Source organism: Pteronotus mesoamericanus, unplaced genomic scaffold, assembly GCF_021234165.1.
Source record: "Pteronotus mesoamericanus isolate MK-2021 breed Mesoamerican mustached bat unplaced genomic scaffold, CSHL_Meso_final contig_130, whole genome shotgun sequence".
Classification (NCBI taxonomy): Eukaryota; Metazoa; Chordata; class Mammalia; order Chiroptera; family Mormoopidae; genus Pteronotus; species Pteronotus mesoamericanus.
This window is the reverse complement of record NW_026555060.1, coordinates 4,259,693-4,284,043: the sequence shown is the minus strand read 5'-3', so window position 1 is coordinate 4,284,043 and position 24,351 is coordinate 4,259,693. Positions and strand designations below refer to the sequence as shown.

Sequence of the window (24,351 nt, the reverse complement as noted above, 5' to 3'; positions counted from 1 at the left end):
GTAGATAAATGACCCACAAATTTTTCTCATTTTTCTCATGTTACAAAGTCCAAAGGATATTTAATACTTTATAGTAAGACCCACAACTGAAGATTTTTCTTCATCCATAGGTGACAAAGAATATCACTCGGGCCTTTTCCTATCTGAAGTGATATCTGGAATTTATCCCAGATGAACAGAGTCCCTTGTACTTTTATTCTGTCAGCATCATAAAGTAAAGCTTTTAATACACTACAGGTCTACAGGTGCTTATGAATGAATGCAGGGAACACCTATGGTTTGGAGTTCTTGAGATCAAAACTATTTTGAGATTTGGAGGTCAAAAATCTTACATCTTTTCTAATTTTCTAAGCTGGTTCAAGTCCTTTCCAGAATGAGGTAGAGGATACATACTCACTTTTGATTTCCTCATACCAAGCAAAGCAGTTACTAGATCTTTCTCTAGCACATAGCACAGTGCCTGGCACAAAAGCAGCAAAATAAACCTTTAGCAAATGAATAATTATTAAATTTTATTGCTCCTTCCTAGCTATGCCGTTAGAAGAATGGCTATAATACTAAATTAGAATAATCTTGATTTATGTGCAATACAGCGAGAGAATTATTGGTCTGAACCTGTACTTTATATTTTCTTTCTACAATCTAAGCTTGATCTGTTTCTAAACAGAAAAGACAGAATATATTTGGGAAAAGATCTTTCATTCAGATTACACACTATATGTAAACAACACTGAATTTCTTTGAAGGTATGTTAAAGTGCAAGGTAATGTTAGCAAATATGACTTTGATGATCTTTTTGTTAACCAACCTAATACCTTGGCTGGTATTTTAAACTTTTAAACTAAATTATAGAAGTGTAAAGGTATCGTTGCCACTTCAAATTTAACTAAAAAGGTTATTTAAAAAGAACTTGGGAGCTAAAGTTCAAATCTGAAATTTTAAGTAAAACTGCTTTTTGTTTTTTAAAGTACTTGGCTTAATTAACTTCAGCAAAATCTTACACGTGAAACGTCAGTCCTTTTAATTTGGAATTTGGCAAACAGCGAGAAGCACATCCAATCGCCGAGCAACATTTCACCATGATTTTAGCAACTCATAACAGAACTGAAAGAAAATTAAAACGGTCAGAGTTAGTAACTTGAAAGCTAATGGGAACATATTTACTTTTCTCGGTACATTTTAGGTGAAGCGAAATTATATTAGGAAGCCAAAAGCAAAAATTTTCTTCCCACACCTGAAGCTTTGCTCATAAAAATTTCCAGGGGCTTGGCTCTTTAATAAGTCAAGTTATATTTAACTATGCACGTGCTGAAGCATATGATTTCAATTCCATAGGCTTAGTTGTGCAATTCCCTTCCACTGCTTCTTTCCATGTTCCCTCTGCCACAGGGCTTTTAACACACTAACTCCTCCTGGCATTCTAACTCCTCAACTTCCAGCCCAGGTGTTACTTTCCCAAGGAAACCTTCTTTGGCTCCCAGATTAAGTCAGACCCCCTCCAGCATTAGCTCTCGTAGATTACACACTCTTCCAGGACTTCTCAAAGTTGTAATCTTACATTTATTTCAGATATTCTCTAATGTTTTTCTCCCCCACCAGCCTGTAACTTCCGTAATGTCACGGTGGGGCACGTTTTTCCTCATTGTTGGTCTCCACGACTTAGTCGGTGACTGGCATATAGTAAATTTTAATACATATTTTGAAGGAATGCAGATAAAGTACAGGGTAAGGGGAGGACAAAAGAAAGAACACAGTCCCACACACCGGTGAGTGTGCGGTCGCCCCGCAGGAGCTGGTGCTGTGCGAACCGGGGCTCCCACCCGCAGCCGGGAGGCGGGCCCAGCTCCGCCCCTTTCTCCAGGCTCCCGGCCCTCCCGCCCCACAAGAAAAGAGGGAGGGGCCGCACTGTCACCAGTGCGTTAAGGGCCGGAGAGGGGCCCTTCCCCGGAGGCCGCCGGTTTCTCCGCACCACCGCTGTGCTCCTCGCCCCGAACCACGCCCGGAGTTCCGGCAGGAAGCTATGGGGTGGGGAAAGAAGAGGCAACCTAAGAGTTATTACCGTTAACAGCGAAGGCAACGACTAACTTCGACGACACAGATTGCGTCTTCTTTCGCTTCCGCCCCGTCAACCGGAAATCCTACTGCCCCGGGTCACGTGATCGTCCGCCATATTGACTCTAGTGGCAGCTGTCTCCGGGAAGGGGGTGTGCTAGGGTGGCAGTACTCCTCTGGGCATAGTTTTCATCGTAGGAGAAGGGTCCTTGGAGAATAAGGGGAGGTAGAGGAGATGGCGGCTTTGGTGCGGGAAGATGGCGTCCGAGGCCCAGAGCAAGGGCGGCGGGGCTGCGAGCATTATGACAGAGGATGTCTCCTGAAGGTGACGACTTCTTTGGGCTCTTTACGAGCTTCCGCCGGGCCGCGCTGCGGGCGGGTTGGGCAAAGCGGTTCGGTTTGGGCTTAATTTGAGGTTAGGCTGTTTTGTCAGGCTGCGATCTCCACCTTGAACTGGGTTGCTGCTGCAGAGAACGTTCTTGGCAAGGCGTCCACAGGTTCTGCCTTTCCTCATGTTTTGCAGTTTGCAGGCACAGCCTTTCATGCTTGGAAAGAGCCTGGGTTGCACATTGGTAGTTTTATGAGTGGGTTTATTTATTTATTTGTTTGTTTTTAATTTCCTGCTGGAAGTAGACTGAGGCAGCCTTGGGCCTGTGCTGTCTTTTCCCCAGGATCCCTTTCAGGTCTGTTATGAAATAATGGAAGAAGGATAAGCGAGTAGAGACTCGGCATGTGATTTCAGCTCCTGTAGGAGATAAGTTTTACGGCTTGCCAGCTTCATTTTAGAGTCAATGAGTATGCTCGAACCTGCCAAGGAGAAAATTTATGTGTGAAATAGTAAGACAATCATGTAATTGCCACCACGTAGGAAATTATGGATAGGGCAGTACCTGGTAAGCATATATTGTTATTTTTGCTGTTTACTTTGAGAAAAATTCCTACTCAATCTAGAATTTTTAAAATTGGCACCCACCCTATTAAAGTTTCCTGATTTTTCGTACAAGAAACAGTTTAAAGATTTTGCTTAGAAAGCTTAAGATTTGGAGTCCCACAGCCCCAATCTTAGCTCTGCTCCTGCTCCGTGGTAACTCAGTGATTTTGAACAAACTACCCTTTAAGTGCCCCGTATGTGAAATATGGGTAATAGAAGTTCCTGCTGCATAAGAACAGTGAGTCCTGTAGGGACAACCTAAAGCCTTTTTTTTTTTTGCAGCCTTGGTTTGAACATTCCTCTACTGCACTGGATGGATGGACTCTTTCAAAGTTGGCCATTCACCAGATGTGTAAGGAATTGAATGCTATCCTTATGATTGTGTTTCCAGAGTTGTTCTCTTACTCTTTCAAGCTTGAGATCTAAGACTGAATTCAACATCTTGGCTTTTCCTCCAAACCCCCAAGAAACTATGCAGATACTGTATTTGTTTCATAGCACTAAAACACTGGGCCCTGAGTATCAAATGCCTTTTTGTAATTTCCCTCTGTCTTCCTTAAATACCAGAGGCCAAGTGAAGAGTTTTTAGGAGGAAGTAATCAACTAAATCAAGGGATGTTATTGGAGTAAAATAAGAACTAAAAATTGACCTTTAAATTTATCAAGGAGGTGGTAACTGTGATCCTGTGGAGATATTGGTACAAACGTTATAGGAGTGTATTCAAGAAAGGATGGGAGTGGTGGAACTGGTAACACAGTGTTTTTAGACAACTCTTGGAGTGTTGTTGTAAAAGAACAAAAATAAGAAACTGTGGTTCCTGGGAGATGTGGGGTCATGGGATTTTTTCCCCCCTTTAAGATGAGGGTTATTGCAACAAGTTTGTATATTCTTGGAAATGACCCAATAAAGTGAGAATTATTTTATAATGCAGTGGCAGGAGTGCAGGGGGAAACTGTAGGAGCACTGTCCTTAAGTATCCAAAGAATATGGAATCCAGTGTACAAGAGGAGGAGTTAGCCTTAAATAATAACATGGACTGTAGTTCTGCAACAGGGGAAGACAGAATATGAGGTATATTTGTAAGTAGATTGATAGAATCTGTGGGAGGATGTTCTGTTATTTTTACTGTTTTCATAGTGAAATAAGCAAGGTCATTTATCAGCAGATCACAAGAAGGGAGGAGGAGGTGTTCCGGGTTTAAAGAGAGGTCGGGTTTAAAGAGAGGTCATAGAGTCTGGAAAAATGAGGGTAACTGGGGAAACATGGTAGGAAGGCCCCCCCCCTTTTTTTTAGTTGTTAATGACTTTAAAGTGAGACCAGTCAGTGTTGGTGTGCTTTTTCTTTAGCTATATTCAGCTGTTCATATATAAATTAAGTAGGAGAGACTTGGATTTAGCCAGTTGAGATTCTGTGTAGGTGAGTATGTAGAGGAAGAGAGAAGGAACTAGTGTGTGCAAGGGAGGACTGGAGTAAGAAAGAAAGTAATGTTGAGAGAAGTCCATGCCTGAAATTAAGTTACAAATAGGATTCAGTTCTTGTTCTAGAGCAGTGGTTTTGGAAGTGTGGTGAATGGATCCCCGGTGATTTCCGAGGCCCTTTCTGGGGATCCTCAAAGTCAAAACTACTTTCTGATTGATACTAAGATATTATTTTTATTTTTTAGTATGTGCAAAAATAATGATTAAAACTTCTGGCACCATGGCAGGAATCAAGACAGTGGCAGTGAACTGTGCTACACCCATAGTTTTAAAAAGAAAAAGAAAAAGCCAGGTTCACTTAAGAATGTCATTGATAAAATTAAAGCAGTAGACTAACTAATTTTATAACATCTCATTCCTTGAATACGTCTTTTCATGTGTTTGATGAAATGGGATGTTTTCATCAACCACTTTTGCAAACTGAAATTAGGTGGTTTGGTGTGAAGAAAAGCTGTTGTGCAATTGGATTATGAATGAACTATTTGCATTTTTCATGGTACACCGTGTTTTTACTTGAACTATGGTTATTCAGCCTTGGGTATTTGGAGGATATTTTTCTCAAAAAGAGAAGTGAGACTGTCATTACAAGGAAAACAACCAACAGTGATAAAATTTGAGTTTTCCTGTATAAAGTAGAATTTTATCTTAGTTTCTGTGAGCTTGAATACTTCTCAATACCTAAATAATTTTCTGATGAGATGGGTAGTGATATTAACGAATGTGATTTTTTTGATATTGCATGTCAAATATGTTAACATATGGAAGATATACATAATTCAGTGAACTGATAACTTTCCAGATGACTGAGGCATGAGCAAAAGATACATTCAAAGTTCAAAATAGGTCAGTGGGTTTTAATGCAACAGGGAGGAAAAACTTACTGATGTGATCTCAGAGTCCACGTTGCAATTAACCATTTATAAGAGTTGTTGAGTTTTGGTGTAGTATCAGAGAAGCATATTCGTAATTCTCTGAAAAGACTATTAAACTAGTCCCTTTTCCAACTACATATTTGTGTGAGTCCAAAATTTCTTCATATACTTAAACCAAAACTCATTGAATATAGAAGCAGAACTGAGAATCCAGCTATTTCGTCGGAAAATATAACTTATTTTTCATTAAAATGTTATTAATGTTAAGATGTACTGGATTTGTTACTATTATTTTAAAAAGTAATATTAAAACCTGTCAGTTTTAATTTATAATGTGGTATCAGTAGATATAATTCACATAAAGAAGCTCTGTGGGATACTCACTTTTTAAGAGCATAAAAGGGTCCTAAGACCAAAATGTTGGAGAACCACTGTTACATAATGTGACCGAGCATATGTGGTGGAGGAGGTTGGACAAGGCCATTGAAGTGAGAAAGCCAAGGAATTGAGAGATCATGGTATTGGAAAGGTTGTCATTGTGGATGTACAAATTAGTTGGAGAAAAAGGCAGCCAGTTGAGTGTTGAAGTCTTCAAGGAGTGAACTTCATTATGGTAAATCATGGCATAGGAAGTGTTCAGAAATGAGTGGAGCTAAAAGGTCACAGTGTACTGGAAAGTATTGGGTTAGTCTAGTAGCCTGGAAACTTCTTAATGTACTAGTTAGGGTAAACCAACATTGTTATAACAAAAAGACTCAACAGTCAGGTGGGTTAAAGAATAATGAGTTTATTTCTTTCCATTTACAATTCCAAGGTGAGTGATCAATCCAGGAAGTTTTTTCTGTTGTATTATTTTGCCATGTTTTAGGGCATATTGTCATAAGCTGGGTTACTGCCATATCCAGGTTTCATCTTACGGAAAGGGAAAAGAGAGTTTGAAGGAGGAGTCATGCTTAGTTTCTTAATATTCAGACCCAGGAGTGGCACTGATTATTTCTGCTCATGTTTTGTTGGTAGGAACTTAAGCCCTTTGGCCATAACTACAGCAAGGAAGTCTGGGAACTGTAGTCTAGCTGGGTAGTCATGTGCCCAGGCGGAAGGAGAGAACAGATTTTGTTGGACACCTGACAGTCTTTGCCACTCTTGAAAACAAGGACTATTTGTTACATATATTGTGTCCCCTAAAAACATCAGGCATATAGTTAATGATTAATAAACACAAGTGAACATACAATCTTTATAATATTTAATGTTTAGGGATTGAAGTAAGTAGATGAATTTATCTGGGAATCTCTAAGAAGAGGTTGGTGGCTTGCTATTTAGGCAAAGAATGAGTTTAGGATGTTGCAGGATTAGTTTTTCAGTCTAGGGATTTCTATCCATCATGATTGTTTTGTTTTTAATGGCAAGGTTGTGTTCAACTTCATACAGACATATGGGTATTGAAGAGAACAGTTAAAATATACCAAGAAACAGTGAAATAGTTACGCTTAGGATGAGCTTACCCAACAAATCCATTTGTTGTAGTCTTTGGCCTTGTTTCAGGAGGAAGAGGAGGAAGATTTCTTTCTGCATTGCACACTTGTCTTCTCTTGCTTTTTTTAACTCTTTTTTTTTCTTCCCCCCCTGGGCATTAGGCACCTTGCTGTGACAAGTTGTATACTTGCCGGTTATGTCATGATAACAAGGAAGATCATCAGCTAGATCGCTTTAAAGTAAAGGAAGTGCAGTGCATAAACTGTGAAAAAATTCAACATGTAAGATTTCATCACATTTCTATTTTCTTTGTTTTTAAAAAATTTTTATTGAAGTGGTTTAAAAATTCAATTGAGTATTGCTAAGTAAGACAACTCTCAGAGTAGGCAATACCTTTGATTTAAAATGTTTAAAAACTTGTTAGAACTGCATAACTTTAACATAAATTTTGGATATTCAAATAGTAATTCAAAATGTTTTGGTAAATTAATCCCAATTTTTAATTATATGTGCCCTTTTTTTTAGGCCCAACAGACTTGTGAAGAATGTAGCACATTGTTTGGAGAATATTATTGCAATATATGTCATCTGTTTGACAAAGACAAGAAGCAGTATCATTGTGAAAACTGTGGAATTTGTAGGTACTGTATGTAAAATGTTCTTTTCTAATTCTAATGTATCTGGACAATAATAGTTTTTAAAAATCAACTTTATTGGAGTAAAATTTATATCTAATAAAGTGCATGCATTTTAAGTGTCTAGTTCAGTAAATTTTGACTAATATTTATATCTATGTTACTGCCAACACAATCAAGGTAAAAAAATTTTCCATTCTAAAAGGTTTCTTCGTGGTTCTTTTGTAATAATCATTTAATTAGCCCACCAACTATTGTGTGGCTATTTAACATTTTAACTTTGGGATATAAAATATGCTTGTATATGAAGTGATTTGCAGGCAACTGAGGTAAAAAATTAGGGAGAATTTTTCCTTTTTAAAATTAGTTTTTAAAAAGATTTTCAAAAGTTTTGATAAAAGTCAGGGAATATGGAAAAGTAGAGGAAAAAAGAGCCTACAATCCAACCAGCCACTGACAAGCTACTATTGACATGTTGGTATATAGGAATTTTTTTCTTTCTAAAAAATCCTGAAGTATATATTAGAATTATACAAAAGCATGTATGCACCGTTTATGTTTTGAAGTATAGTAATAAACAAAAAAACCCACTCAGTTTAAGAAATAGTAGGTTACTAATATTGTTGATAATCTTAATGTTCTATGTCAATCCTTTCTCTTTTTTCCCATTGGAAATAATTGCTGTTTTGAATATTTTAAATCACTTTCTTGCTTTATTTTATAGTTTGTTTTTAAGGAAGTATAGCAAACATACTGAAAGATGCAGAAACCATAAACAAAAAGCATTATGAGTTTGCTTATGAATATACTCTTTTAACCACTACCCAAATTTAAAAAGGTAGAATATTCATAATAGCTTAGTAGACTGCCTTTTGCCCTAAGTCATTACACTCCTGCAAGGTAACCACTCTCCTAATTTTTTGTACTTTTTATAAATGGAATCATTTATAAAATTATGTTTCCATAAATGGAAAATGTTTTGTTTTATGTATTTTAAGGCAATATTAATTGCTTACATAGAACTGCTATATTTTCCTTGATGATTGACACTTTTATTTATTATATGCCTGTTTTATCTCTAGTAATGTGTCCTGCCTTAAGATCCACTGTATATCACCTTTCTTTTGATTAATTTTTGCTTGTATATGCTTTTTCATTTTTTATTTTCAAACATTTTGTATATTTGCATTTCAGCTGTGTATCTTGGAAGCAGAATATAATAGTTTTATGTTTTTATTGAGTTTTATAAAGACTGATGTTTTTAATAAAATATTTAGTCCATTAATTATATTTATTTCAGTTTACAATTTTAGTGTTTTCTGTTGCTGAAGTATCTACCTATTTGTCTTTTTTTTTCTCTCTCCTTTCTTGCCTTCTTTTGGATTAATCAGCCTTTTTTATTTTTATTCTCTGTAAACTTATTGTACTTTCTTCCATTAAATTCTTAGTGTTTAATCTTATAAATTATCATATACATCCTTGGCTTACTCATGTAATATGTTTATCATTTCCTGGACATTGCAAGAACCTTAAACACTAAGAGGATTTACATGCTATTGTTGTCCTGTACTTTAATCTATGTGTATTTTAAACTCTATAAAACATTGTTTTTAGCAGTCAGTACACTCTTATATTAACCTATGTATTTACAATTTCAATTGTTTTCTGTCCTTTCTGCATCCTTTTTTTAAATTTAAATCATTTTTTGTTTTTTAATTACAGTTCACATACAATATTATATTATTTTCAGATGTATACCCCAGTGATTAGACATTATGCAACTTACTAAGTGATTATCCCTATAAATCTAGTACCCATCTGACACCAAACATAGTTATTAGAATATTATTGACTGTATTTTATATACTGTACTTTACATCCCTGTCACTATTCTGTAACAACCAGTTCATACTATTTAACCCATCACCTTTTCCACCTCTGCCCCCAGCCCTCCTTCTACCTGGTGGCAGTCAAAAGTGTTTTCTATATCTATGAGTGTTTTGTTCTGCTTCATTTATTTTGTTCTTTTTTTTAGATTCATTAGTTGATAAATATGTATTTATTGTCATCTTATATTTTTGATCTATTTTTTTAAAGATTATTTTTAGAGAGAGGGGAAGGGAAGGAGAGAGAGAGGGAGAGAAACATCAATGTGTGGTTAGCTCTCTCACTTCCCCTACTGGGGACCTGGCCTGCAACCCAAGCATGTGCCCTGATTGGGAATCAAACCAGTGACCCTTTGGTTCGCAGGCCGGTGCTCAATTCATGGAGTCACACCAGTCAGGGCCTTTTTCTTCTTCTTAAAGACACTCTTCCACATTTCATGTAATACTGGTTTTGTGATGAGGAACTCCTTTAGCTTTTCCTTGTCTGGGGAGCTCTTTATATGTCCTTTGATTCTAAATGATAGCTTTGCTGAGTGATCTTGGTTGTAGGTCCCTGCTTTATATCACTTTTAATACGTTTGTTGCCAATCTCTTCTGGCCTGCAAAGTTTCTGTTGAGAAATTAACTGATAGCCTTATGGGAGCTCCTCTGTGGGGTAACTTAACTGCTTTTCTCTTGCTGCTTTTAAGATTCTCTCTGTCTTTAATCTTTTGCATTTTAATTATGATGTGTCTTAGTGAGGGTCTCTTTGGGTTCATCTTATTTTTTGTTTGGAACTGTCTATGCTTCCTGGACCTGCATATCTGTTTCTTTCACTAAGTTAGGGAAATTTTCTGTCATTATGTTTTTTAACAGGTTTTCAATTTCTTGCTCTCTCCTCCTTCTGGCAGCCCCATAATGTGAATGTTGGTACACTTGAGTTGTCCCAGAGACTCCTTACACTGCCTTCTTTTTCTGTATTTTTTTATCTTTTTGCTTTTTTGATTAGGTATTTTTTTTTTTTTTGCTTCCTTATATTCCAAATTGCTGATTTGATTCTTGGCTTCATCTAGTTTACTGTTTTTTCCTGCAAATTATTCTTCATTTTAGTTAGTGTATCCTTCATTTCTGACTGTTTTTTTTCCTATGCTGTTGAAGTTCTCAGTGAACATCCTTATCACCAGGGTTTTGAAATTTACATCTAGTAGTAGATTCCTTTTCTCCATTTTGTTTACTTTTTTCCCTCTAGTTCTGTTCTGCTCTTTCGTTTGGGATATGTTTCTTTGTCTTTTCATTTTGGTAGTCTCTCTGTCTTTATTTCTGTGTATTAGGTCGAGCTGCTACATCTCCCAGGCTTGAGAGAGTGGCCTAATGTAGGAGGCATTCTGTAGGATCCAATCACCCAAGTTGGGCACTTGAGGTTTGCCCCTCGTGGGAGCTGTGTATACCCTCCGCTTGTAGTTGAGCCTTGATTGTTGTTGGCATGTTGCTGGGGGGACAGTCAGCTGTAAGTACTGGCTACAACACTGGCAGCTGTGTAGGATCATCTGTGCAGGGGCCTGTGCCACAGAAAAGGACTTATTTCAGCAGGGCTTGGTGCTTGCCGAGTCTGCTGCTTGCATATGTCATTGTGGAGGTGACTTGGTGGTGTTTCATAGTGTTCTGAAGATGTCCACCAGGTGCCCTGGTTCTGGGACCTCCTGGGAGGTACAAGCCAAGGTAAGCTGCTGCCAGTGTTCTGTCCAGGGCCACCTGGCTTGAGCTACAAAGTGATCTGCAGCTACCTGCCATTTTTGCTGGGTTTGTAGGTGCCCAGGAGAAGCCAGGCTGTGAAACATGGCTGGCTGCTGCTCGTGCCTGGCCTGGAGCCAGTTATTGAGAGGTACAGGGCATGCTGAAGCCAGGTGCTGCTTGTTTGAGAGACTTTAGTAAAACCTGAAGTGGGAGTCCAGACAGGCCATTCATATAGAAAAGCCACTGGAAACAGCGTGGGTGGTAGGTGGGCCTGCAAGTTTGGTGGGGCGGTGTCACAGGGAATCACCAGGGCAGGGCAAATGGGCAGGGCAAACAGTGATGGTCAAATGGATGGAGACTCAGATATGGCGCCCACCTGCCAACTCTGGGGGGAGGGCTCATCAAAGGAAAAAGTGGCCTCAGCCTGCACTTTTATCTGGGGGAAAGCTGCTCTCCAGCTCTTGCTCTGATGCCAGACACTTCATTTCCTCCCCATATGTCTCTGGTGCCTTAAGAGCTGCTACCCCAGCTCAGGAACTCAGAAGGAGTGAGTCACAGTAAGTCTGTGTGGGCCCTTTAAGGGGAATTGCCTAGGACTCCAGAAGCCGTCCTCACTCAGCCTCAGTTTCCATTGGTTTTTACTTAGGAAGTTATGGGGACTTACCTTCCCATCACTGGAACCCTGGGCTGGGGGGCCTGGTGTGGGGCTGGGAACCCTCATTCTTTGGTGGTGGGGGACCTCTGCAGCCAAGATATCCTTCCTGATTTTTATCTGCCACGTAGATGTGGGACCAGGTTGTTCTCTGCCTCTTCTTACCAGTCTTGATATGGCTTTTTTAAATCCTGAGTTGTAGGAGGGACTTCAGCTAAGTTTCCAGCAGTCCTGAATGATGGTTGTTCTGTAGTTTAGTTGTAATTTTATTTATTTATTTGTGAGCAGTCATCTGATTTATAGAGGTAACAGATATTAAAATGATACAAAATATCATTTTCAAAACAACATCAAAAAGTGAGTGCATTTAACTATACTTAGCTCATAACAGCAAGTGGGTGAGTGGAGCAATAATAACTCATTCTGTAGCAGGTTTAATATGCTGGCAACAGAGACAGTTGGTTGAAGGAAAGTAGAGGAAGTTTGTCTTTTAAGTATTAGAACCGAGGGGCTCCATAATCATCTGGCATCCGCTCAATGTTGTGTCTATGATTAGAAATGTACATGATGGGAACTCCAGGGATCTTCCTGATTCTCCGTTTAAGGTTCAGGTCAACTGTGGCCACAATGTAACACTTGTGCTGAGTTACTCTCTGTACTAAACAGTCATCTGCATAGGTTGGCCATCCTTAGAGTCACTTGATACTTCTGCCCCAGTTTTTCGATTTCAGCCATTACACAGTCAGTTTTACAAGGGATACACTTGGCATAGAGACAGTCCATCATTGACTGCACTAAGTCCAGTTTAGCCTTAATGGAAAAATTGATAAAGTTGGTATCAACCAGGATGTGGTAACGTGGGCCCAGTGTGTGTTATATTGGAAGAATAAGCAGGAAGAGTATTGGGGAACTTCTCTTTCCTTGAGTGCACTAGGATCTTTCTTTTCCTTCTTTTTAGGTTTTAATCTATCCTTTTCTTTAAGCCTCTGATCTCTCAGACTAAGCATTCGCTTCATGGTCTCTTATTTCCTTGTTTTCTTTTGCTTGCCCATGATCACGCCGCACTCTTATTTCTTCCGGAATTCTAGTTGTAATTTTAATACGGTTGTGGGAGGATGTGAGTACCGTGTTTATCTACACCATTATCTTGACTGAAGTCTCTCTCTTCTATTTTATCTTTGGAATTATTTTCCTTCTGCTTGAAGAATTCTCTTTAGTATGACTTTTAGTGAGATTCTGCTGGTGACAAATTCAATTTTTTGTCTCTTTGGAAATGCTTTGTTTTGCCTTCATTTAAAAATTTTATCTTTGCTGGGTGTAGAATTCTAAGTTGATGGCTTCTTTCAGCACGTTAAAGATATTCTGGTGCAGTGGTTTCTATGTATGTCATCTGTCAGGATTATTATTGCCTTATTGAAGGTAATCTGTATTTTATGTCCCTCTCAATGTTTTCAAGTCATTAATTTGTAGTAGTTTCCTCATGGTGCGTTCAGGTGTGTGTAATATTTATCTCTCTTGCAGTTTGTAGAATTTCTTGAATCTGTAGCTTGATGTCTTTTGTCAGTTTTCAAATGTTCTTGGCCACATAATGTTTTTTGAAATATTCTTAGCCAGCTAATTATCTTCAGATAATGTTTCTGCCCCATTCTTTACCTCTTTTAGGATCCCAGGTACAGACCTTTTCACTATGTCCCATATTTCTGTTAATCTCTTTTCTATGTTATTGTTTTTTTTTCCTTCATGCTTAAATTGAGTAGTTTCTACTAATGTTTCTTCTACATCTCTGTTCTACTGTGTTTAATCTGCTGTTAAATTTGTGGAGGTTTTCAATTTAGGTTTTCTTTAAATTATAGAATTTACTTTTTAAAAATTCCCCCCTGTGAAAGTTTCCAGTTCTTAGATGAAATTCTTCACTTTTTTTTTTCTTGAGCATATTAATTGCAGATCATTTAAAGGCTGTATCTGATAACTCCAATATCTTCATTACCTATGGGTCTGTTCTGTTTTTTGTTTTTTTCTCCCTTGGTGTTTGATTCTTTGGTTTTGCTTTTTGGTATGCTTGATAGTTGTTTTAGTTAGAGCATGTAAAAAAATTGTATAACTTCTGGATACTATTATTTTGCAAAGACAGTTTAGTTTTCTTATGGTAGGCAGTTAATATAAGGATAAACCACCTTAATCCAATTAAGGATTCAGATAATTAGAGGCTACATTTTTCTAAATCCTGTTCTATTTTGTTTTCCCTTACACTCAGGCTTCTGGGACATGGTCCCTTGGGGGTCTTGACTAAAAAAAGCCTGGGGTGTTTACCAGCGGTTTTTTTTTTTTTTTTTTTTTTTTTTTGTGGTACGACCTGGACTCTACTTTTGGCCTTCCTAGCACAGGGGAACTGCTAGAGGATTTACAGTATTTCATTTCTTACTCTCTTACCTGTTGCTTGCTTCTTAGCTTGTTTTCAGCTTCTTACTGCACAGTTGAATTGCAAATCCTGCAAGGAGGAAGAAGCAGACAATTGGCTTTGCCGCAGTATATTTCCCTTTTCTTTGGGATATTGACTCTTTTAGCCCTTAGTTGCTCTTCAGTACTTTCAAACAGCTTGTTTTTTTTCTTTGAATCCAGGCTTTGTAATTTTCAGTAGGAGTTATGGTCCTACATAAGTTACTTTATCATTGTGGAGTGGAAATTACTATATATGTTTAATTTTGCTTATTGTAAAAATTATACTATATACATTCTTTGGCTTTTAAATAAATTGAGCCTTGTTTCTAAGATTCATCTATTTCATTTAAGAGCTTCAGTTAATTTTTGTTGTACGGTGTTATTTGTACGTCACATCTGCACACAACATTTAATTACCCTATCATAACCAAGGAATCACCATATTTTATAGTTTATTTATTGACTTTTAAGTTGTTGAGACTGTAAAATACGTATTCCATAAGTTGTTGAGACTGTAAAATACGTATTCCATTCTATATAATATATAGTAAGCTTCATGAGTCAGTATATTTTCAAAGTTTAAATTTCTATACCTGAGAGTGCTTTGAATACCATAGGTGCCCAGTGATGTGTAAGGCAGTGTATCTTTTACAAAATGTTTTCAGTATTATGATTTCTCTGTATACGAGGAGAATTTGTCATTAACATTTACCATATAAGTCCTTTTACAAATAGCATATAGAAGTAAGAATAAAAGTGATAAAAATAATTTCATTGGAAATTTTAATAAGAATTTAAACATTGCAGACCTAAACTTCATTCAATATTTTTCTAGTTTTGAAGATAATATGTATTAAATTTGGCAGTGTCTTTTCAATGTAACTATTTACTGGTCAGTTGTCGTGTATGAATCTTGTATTGTGTCCATTTTGTGAGTCACTGTTTCCAGGTTTTGAATACAATTCTCATAGTTTCTAGCTTATAATTACTTATGGTTATTCTTGCACTTGTATCATCAAAATGCAGTACTGATTCCAGATCTCAAATACGTAACAAATAGATTCTGGCTTATCATTACTTCTGAACTTTGGCATTGCCAAATTCAGTGCTTTTGTAAGCTTCGAGAGCTCAAAATGTTGTTTAAAGTTGGCTGTATTTAAAAAAAAACAACAGAAATACCTTGGCTGAGTGGCTCAGTTGGTTGGAGTGTCATCCTGTACACCGAAAGGTTGCCAGTTCAACTCACGGTCAGGGCACATACCTAGGTAGTGGGTTTGATCCATGGTCAGGATGCATTTGGGAGGCAACCGATGAATGTTTCTCCCTCACATCCATGTCTCTCTTTCCCTGCCCTTCCTTTTTCTCTAAAATCAATAAATATAACTTTGGGTGAAGATTAAAAAAAATAATAAAGGTGACTGTCTTATTAGCTCCAATATAGAAAAATATTTAAAAATTTTTAGTCATAAACACTTCTTAGGATGATCAGTTCTATAAACTTTTCCATTATCTGTTTCTTTCCAAGGGCTTTAAACATATACTTTTCTTTATTTGTCCACTTATGAGCCTTATCAAGTAAATTCTGGTATATAAACATTATAAAAGATGGAAGAATACTATCACACATCCTTTTAGCAAAATGGGATGGTCCAGGTTCTTTTCAGTAAATAATGTGAATTGAAGTCCTTTCTGTTGATTAACTAACTAGATGAGGGTACTATATTTCTTTTTGTTCTTAGAAATATACTGTTCATTCATTTTCTTGAGTGAGACCATTTATCTAGATACCATCATATGAAAACCATAACCTGATATTGCATATGTGATTATTTTCACCATCATTATTAGAGTCTAAATAGTGGTTTTCAACCAGGGATGATTTTGCACCCCCTCTCCCCATCCAGGGCATATTTAGCAATGTCTGGGGACATTTTTGGTTGGTAAGCTGGGTTGGGAGGTGAGGTATTCTGCTTTTGGCTGCTAAATATCATACAATGCACAAGCTAGTTTTCCACCAAAAAGAATTATCTGGCCCAAATAGTTAATAGTGCCTAGAAAGAGAAACCCTGGTCTAAAGTGCTGCTGTCTCTGTGTTATGATGAAAAAATTCTCAATGTAGTAAAAACTAAATCTTTTGGACTTCCAGTCAACAAGGAGATATAGGTAAACATGGCTTGCTTGCTTCCTTGTATAAACACAGCAAAAGTTACAGCTACAATACGGATATCACCCAGAATTGTCAGAAAAACTGAGCTATATGGAAGTCTAACCACCAAGCAATTAAAGAAGTCACATTCATTCAGACGGGTAGGAAGGGTGGAGATGCAGATATGTAGAATGGGTAGTTCCACACCCATGAGTGGTGGATTAAAATTGGGAGGGATATCTCATGATTGAGGGATCCCAACCCCAAACCATACCACCCAGCCCCGGGTTCCAGTGCCAGGAAGATAAGTCCCCATAATTTCTGGCTATAAAAATCAGTGGGGGTTGGGGCGGCAGAAGAAACTGCAGGTTTTTCAGGTGTCTCCTTTTAAAGGGTCCCCAACGGACTTAGGACTTATGCAGACTCACTCCTTTTGGGCTCCAGCACCAGGACAGCAGCTTGAGGGCACCAGTGGCATACAGGGAAAAGCTGAAGTGTCTGGCATCAGGGGGAGTGTCAGGAGACAGCTTCCTCCCAGACAAAACGGCAGAGGCCAAATAGCAGCCGTTGTCCCTTTTCTGAGCCCTCCCTGACACAGAGCCACAGAGCTGTGAAACCATATCTAGGACTCCACCAACCAGGTACACATGGGTTGCCCCACCCAGGCGATTATGTAAAGCTCCACCCCATCCAACTTATGGTGCACTTTTGTACATTAGGCCATGCTACTAAGAGAGGGAGTCAAAGCAGCTCTACCTAGTACATAAAAACAAACACTGGGAGGCTACCAAAATAAGGAGACAAAGAAATATGGCCCAAATGAAAGAACAGGACAAAATTCCAGAAAAGGAACTAAACAAAATGGAGATAATCTATTAGATGCAGAGGTCAAAACACTGGTTATTAGCGTGCTGAAGGAACTTGTTGGGTACTTCAACAGCATAAAAAAGAACCAGGCAGAACTAAAGGTTACACTAAGTGAAATAAAAATTTACAGGGAATCAACAATGGAGTGGATGAAGCCAAGAATCAAATCAATGATTTGGAACACAAGGAAGAAAAGAAGTGGAATTAGAACAGCAAGAAGAAAAAAGAATACAAAAAAATGAGGACAGGGTCAGGAACCTCTGGGGCAACTTCAAATGTACCAACATTCAAATCATAGTGGTGCCAGAAGGAGAAGAGAAAGAGCAAGAAACTGAAACTTGTTTGAAAAAATAATGAAAGAAAACTTCCTTAATTTGGTGAAGGGAATAGACACACAAGTCTAAGAAGCGCAGAGAAGCTCAAACAAGATGGACACAAAGAGGACCACACTAAGACACATAATTAAAATGTTGAAGGTTAAAGATAAAGAGAATCTTAAAAGCAGGAAGAGAAAAGCAAAGAGTTATCTACAGATGTTATTCCCAGAGACTATCATCTGATTTCTCAACAGAAACTTCGCAGGCTGGAAGGGACTGGCAAGAAGTATTCAAAGTGATGAAAAGTAAGGACCTACAATCTAGATTACTCTATCCAGCAAAGCTGTGATTTAGAATGGAAGGACAGAAAAAGAGCTTCCCAGGCAAGAAAAAAAATTAAGGAGTTTATCATCACCAAGCCCTTATATGAAATGTTAAAGGGACTTATTTAAGAAAAAGGAGATCAAAACTATGAACATTAAAATGGCAACAGATTCACAATTATCAACAGTTTAACCTCAAAAGCAAACTAAGCAAGCAAGCAGTACAGAAACAGAATCATAGATATGGAGATCTTTGGAGGGTTACCTACTATCTGGGAGGGGGAGGGGGAGAATGGGGGAAAAAAGTGCAGGGATTAAGAAGTATAAATTGGTAGGTACAGAATAAATAGTAGGATGGCAAGAACAATATACGAAAAAGAGAAGCCAAAGAACTTAAATGCATGGCCCATGGACATGAACTAAGGGGGAGAATATCGAAGGGAGTGGGGTTTACTGGGCAGAGAGGGCCAAAGGGGGAAAACTTGGGACAACCGTAATAGCATAATCAATAAAATATATTAAAAAAAAATCTAATTTTTCGACTTTTACGTTTTTTTTAGGATTGGTCCAAAGGAAGATTTTTTCCACTGTTTGAAATGTAACTTATGCCTAGCTATGAATCTCCAAGGAAAGCACAAGGTATTAGTTATGTAAATTACATAAATTTTAACAGTACTAACAATGTGTTTCAAAACCAGCTTAAATCCTGTTTGGAAGTATGCTAATTTTATTTTATTTTTTTAAATTTAATCTTTATAGTATCATTTTTCCGTTACCATTTAATTCCCTTATACTCCCTCCCCCCAGCAATCACCACACTGTTGTCGATGCCCAGGAGTTCTTTTTCCTTTTTTGCTCAATCCCTCCATTTCCTCTCTCTCCTCTCCCCCAAGCTGTCATCCTGTTCTCCATCTATGAGTCTTAATTTTCAATATTAACAAGAACAACTGTGTCACTTTTTATTTTTAAGCAGTGTTAAAGAGTAGATGTTCTAAACTATATGCCTCAATATCTGATCTATTCCTTTTTTAGTATCTAAGAATAATTGTATCAGCTATTAGGATATTGTTGACAACTTCTAAATTGACTCAGGGATTTTTATCATGGGTATTAGTTTTAAGAATAGCTTTTAAAATGCATAGTAGAGCAGAAATATGGAGCAGTGTGCCCTGTTAGCACACAGCATTCCAAGACAAGTCAGAAAACATTTTTATATTTTCTTCCATAATTAGACAAATATTTTTAATATGGATATAGCAATTATATCATGATCCCAGGCCCTTTAAAATCATTTTTCATTACTTAGGAAAAGTAAAAAACTATCATTTGTCATCTAATATAAGAATTTAGAGAATGGAGAGACTAGTGAGGGTTTTTAAAATAGATAGTAGGTAATGACTAACCTAAAATAGTAAAGTGGTAAGAGAAAGAAGTGAACAATGACAATATGGGATATGCTGACAAGGTATAATGGAAGAAGAAGGGGCTGAGTAAGAATGACCCTCAAGGTTTTAAGCCCTGGCTTTTGGTGGTTATTTAATAGATTATGAATTTGAGGTAAAAGGGTTGAGTTTGGTTGTATAGACTTGAGTTTGAAGTGATAGCAAGATACGCTATGCTGTCTTTCAAAAATTATGAACACTTTCTCTCACAATATTTTTGTTTTGCTTTTCAGTTATCTCTTACTGTCCGTATTAATAAGTGGCCCCGCTGTCTACTCTAACACTTTAAAAACCTGGGCATCATCCATAGCTTGGTTCTTTCCCAAACCTCCCCACATCAAATCAGACACTGTCTTGTCAAGTTAAGAACTCAGACCCTAGAGGTACCCTGTTGGAGCTGTAAGATGTAGTTCCATCTCTTACAAGCATGTGATTTTGGAAGTTACTTAGTTTCTTTAGGCCTTAGGTACCTCATTTGTAAAATGGGATGATAATTATGTCTGTTTCATTGAGAATTGTGAGAATTAAGCTAGTATAGGTAATGAACTTAGCATATGGCATATAGTGAAATCTCAATAATATGAACTGTTATTATCAATATTATTAAGTAATTAGCTTTTGAGTAAAACACATAAAAAATAGAAAGGTTCCAAACATTATTATCTCTGCAATTTTGATAAGTCTTCATTCACTGAGTTTCCTTATCTGTAAAATGAATACAATGAATAATTAAGATGTATTGAATGATTTCATTGTTTCGGGTAATATGCCAACCCTGAATTAGTTGTGAGAGTTAAATCATTCTTGTCTGATGCTATCTTTAGTAAATTGATATTGTTTCCTTTATTTGTTAGTTATTATTATTAATAATATTGTTATATTTGTTATTCACATTTCATTAAACTTTCTGTAATTTGAATTTTTCTTTTAAACAGTGTATTGAAAATGTTTCCCGGCAGAACTGTCCAATATGTTTGGAGGTAAGCTTAGAATATTTTTTGCTTTGGAAATATCCTCTCTTGAATTGAAAATACTTGGCTGTTTAGATTGTCTTCATGTAAGCACTAACATTTACTTCTTTTTACAGGACATTCACACATCTCGTGTTGTTGCTCATGTCTTGCCATGTGGACATCTTTTACATAGGTAAAGTAACTTTGGTTTCTTATCTCCAAAATATTTGAAAATAGTGGAAATAATTTTTGTTTTATTGAAATAATGTTATTTTTTTTTCCAGAACGTGTTATGAAGAAATGTTGAAAGAGTGAGTATTTGAGATTTAAAACTGTTATAATTGTAAGATGTCTGGGTTTTTTGTTTTTTTTTTTCTTTTTCATTGCTGTCAGCATATGTTGGGCATAATGCAATTTATCTCAGATGGGCAGGGTAAATGAGTAGTGTTAAACTGGGCAAAACATCTTGGGGGATACAGGGCTTACATCATTGTACCCATGTTATCTCTTCTTCCAAACTGAAACCCTTACCTTTGATTTTTCTGGCTTTACTCACCAGGGATCACAGTTTGTGCTAGAGGCAGCTCTAGCTTTGTAAAAATGCCGAGGCATTTTGCTCAAAAATCTGTTAAGTCATTATGTTGGTCCAGTATAATGACCTGCAGAGAAAGCTAGTAATGAGATTACCTACAGCTGAGACTTATTGTGGCAGAAGGATGTTAAATTGAGATAAGAAGAGTCAGGAAAGAGGAGACTGTAAAATATATTTTGGCCCTGTAAATTCATGAGAAGAAGTTGTGATTTATAATAACCAGATAGAAGGAAACTGTATCAGAATGTTTAGGAAATAATATGTGAATAAATTTTAAGGTATATAGTGTCCTCTTTACTTGAATATATTCAGAAATTGAAATTGTTTAGCTAAAAATCAGCTTAATTGGTTTTTAAAATACGAAGTGTATTCTACAAAGACTATGACTAATTCCTCTTTATTTTAGAGAAGTGAGAAAAAAGAAATAGGTTTAAAAAATGCCAGGATTTAATTGAAAGCTTTTATAGTATAAAAGTTACCAGGTTTGTAACATCCTATCTTGGACGGTGCATGTACCAGTTAGCTGGTATCTTGTATACTTGAGTTTAATGTTTGGAAAATAACCTTTCTATCTCTTCTAGAGGTTACAGATGCCCATTATGTATGCACTCTGCTATAGATATGACTAGGTACTGGAGACAGCTGGATGATGAGGTAGCGCAGACTCCTATGCCATCAGAATATCAGAACATGACTGTAGATGTGAGTAGAACCAATGCTGAAAACTTTTCAAGTTCCTTGTTGATATTCCTGTTTCTTATTGTCCTTTTGATCAAATCTGTCTAAAAAATACTGCTTTGGCATAGATGCCAGTGTGGTGATTGATGGATGGATGGACAAAATAATCTTTAAGTTTTTGTTACTTTGAACTTAAAAGACCAGGAAAAGTAGTTATATGAATAACTTTGTGCAGTTCTTCTCAACACTAGGTGGCAGACACAAACTTTATTCTGAATCATTTACACTTGCCAGAATCAGTCAGTAATGTAACTGATTAGAGGTGAATTATTGGTTTCTTGTTTCATTTTCAGTTATTTTAAATTTACTTCACACAAATATGTTTCCTGATTTTTGAAGATCACTTATGCCTTTTAATATTTAAAAACCCTGTTCAATCTATCTTAGACTTTTAAAATTTGCTCTTATTAGCCTGCAACATAAAATATAGAAGTTTTCTCTGCCTTTTGCCCTATGTAGAATAATCGCCTTTTCTCTGTTGAGACGTGCTACTGTCTATTCTCAGCAGAGTATATTGAGTTACAGGTCAGAATTAGAACAATTAGAATAGCTTTCTGGTTCTGTAATGACTTTTGGACATCCAGATTTTATAAACACCATCAGTTTAGTTCAGATACTTACATATAAAAGGATCAGAAACATTTATGAAAGCCAAATAAAATTATTATTATTTTTTATTCACAGTGGGGCATTTTTATAATTCATGTGGACAATGAATGTCAATGATCACTTTTGGATGACTAACTGATATTCATGTGATGTTTTACTCGAGGCTGCAGTGTGCTATGTTCCATGTAGATGACTTTTTTAAATAACAGCCTTACTAAGATGTAATTCACATACCATACAACTCCTCCTTTTAAAATTTACAATTCAGCACTTTTAGTATATTCTTGGAGTTGTACCAACATCATCACCATCGATTTTAGAATATTTTCATCTCTCCAGAAAGAAACCCTGTGCTCACTAGCAGTCATTCCCCAATTCACTAGCTCTGGGAAACCACTCATCTATTCTTTACATTTAGATTATATTCCTCAAAGAATTGTTCTCCAAATTATAATTTAGAATAAATTTGGAAGTTTTTCTGCTTATTATGGTGTGACTATTCCAAAGCTAATGCTTTTCTCACATCATATTGATTGGTTTTTAGGTGAATACCTTTTTATTTTTCAGGATGTCAGTACTAGAGAAGATGAATTCCTAAAGTGGCATCTTATTGGCATTTTAGGGATGAGCCTAAAGCTTTTCGTTGTTCGATTTTAGGAACTACTTTTGAACTTTAATTCATTCCTGAACCTAGAAGACTAGGAATTTAGTGTATAAACTTAAAGAAGCGGAGGGTTTACTGTCCAGGAAGATATGGTGCTGAAGTCCCTTACCATAAATGGTCAAGTTCCAAGTGTCTCCAGTAAAACTTGATCTGGTAGTGCTTCAGGACACTTGTTCTCCCTAACTCCTTAAAACCCTCTGATTGTGAGCCATCGAGGAGTTTGGGCTTTTGTTGAGCAATAGCTTTCCCATTCTCCTTGCGTGATTCTAGCAATAAAGTGACTAATTTCTCCACTGCAAAAACAAAACAATCAAAAAAACCTAAAAAATAAGCAAAAGTGTTATAAGTATGTAAACACTTGTTTTATTAACTAACATAATTTTCTGTCAGTGAAAATAATAAAATTCATGTATGTTATTTTGAATTATATGTACAGATGCTCTTGGACTTATGATGGTTTGACTTATGCTGTTTCAACTTTAAGGTGGTAAAAGCAATACATATTCAGTAGAAGACATCTAGGCTAAGCCATGATGTCCAGTAGGTTAGGTGTACTACATGCATTTTTGACTTACAGTATTAACTTACAATGGGTTTATCAGGATGTAAGCCTATTATAAATCTCAGAGCATCTATATAGACGATGATCTGATTATGCCTATGTTAATTTTCATTCTAGTACTATTTATATACTACTTGGGAGTGATTTTAAATTAGACTTCTTGGCTCAAATCCACATTTTCATTCTCAATTCAAAGTAGCCTCAGAGCTTTCGGTGAATAACAACAAAAAAAGGGTATTCCCACTTACAGAAATGTTTAGGCTTATATATGCATGTATTTTCACATCTTCAGTATAATTTTTGAGGAATTGTTTTTGAGCAGACAAGTGTCACTTTCTATAAGATTTAATATATTTAATTCGAATTTATCTCTTCTCTTTTTAGATTCTCTGTAATGATTGCAATGGAAGATCTACAGTCCAGTTCCATATATTAGGCATGAAGTGTAATATTTGTGAATCCTACAATACTGCTCAAGCTGGAGGTTGTAGAATTTCACTGGATCAGCAGTGACCAGCCTGTACTGCACTGGAAAGCTCAGCATTTTCCAATAGAAAAAGGCTATATTTAGTATCCTGTTGTCATCATGTGTCCAAATCTATGCATTAGAGTTGATGTGTTTTGTACTAGTGTCACAGCATAAAGTCATATTACAAACACTTAATGATTCAGGGTCTCTTTATATGTCATAACTCTATATTTAATGAAAGCCACTGCACTTGTGTTTTGATTGAAAATTCCTTTAGTGTCAGTTATTTGGAAGCCAATGATGTTGCCACTGAAATTCACATCCATAGAAATATGTTATACTTTCATGTAGCTTTGCTTTAAGTGGCACTGTGCATGCGGAATTCATTTCTAGTTTGACAGAACTGTACTTATTTCTCAGTATTATTCCTGACTTTTTAAGGGCTGTTACTATAATAAGAATATGTTCTATCTTACTGTTAAAGTCTAATTACATATGCTTTAGAATTTTCTAAGACAGTCCTTTAGATCTTTA

At 36.6% G+C, this 24,351-nt stretch overlaps 2 protein-coding genes and 1 pseudogene across 3 annotated transcripts in view; 1 reads left to right on the top strand and 2 right to left on the bottom strand.

The window, feature by feature from the left end:
• The window catches only part of THAP6 (THAP domain containing 6), a 12,848-nt gene extending 10,711 nt beyond the window's left edge, over window positions 1-2,137 (bottom strand). The window contains exons 1-2 of the mRNA XM_054591627.1: window positions 2,060-2,137; window positions 1,002-1,104 (exon numbers count right to left, since the gene is read on the bottom strand). Of these exons, the coding sequence (XP_054447602.1) occupies window positions 1,002-1,081 (80 nt within the window). The 5' untranslated portion in view covers window positions 1,082-1,104; window positions 2,060-2,137. The remainder of the gene's footprint in view (window positions 1-1,001; window positions 1,105-2,059) is intronic.
• RCHY1 (ring finger and CHY zinc finger domain containing 1) lies at window positions 1,906-24,351 on the top strand. Of its 2 annotated transcripts, XM_054591606.1 has the most exons (9): window positions 1,906-2,377; window positions 6,972-7,091; window positions 7,336-7,451; window positions 18,349-18,427; window positions 20,166-20,210; window positions 20,318-20,376; window positions 20,468-20,494; window positions 21,357-21,477; window positions 23,733-24,345. In XM_054591606.1, exons 1-9 carry the CDS (start codon window positions 2,288-2,290, stop codon window positions 23,859-23,861), a joined length of 786 nt encoding a protein of 261 aa, XP_054447581.1. In that variant the 5' UTR covers window positions 1,906-2,287; the 3' UTR covers window positions 23,862-24,345. The 2 variants fall into 2 exon arrangements, with proteins under 2 accessions (XP_054447581.1, XP_054447592.1); XM_054591617.1 differs by lacking the exons at window positions 1,906-2,377; window positions 6,972-7,091 and having other exon boundaries at window positions 7,342-7,447; window positions 23,733-24,351.
• LOC129085296 (rRNA-processing protein FCF1 homolog) lies at window positions 12,173-12,824 on the bottom strand (annotated as a pseudogene).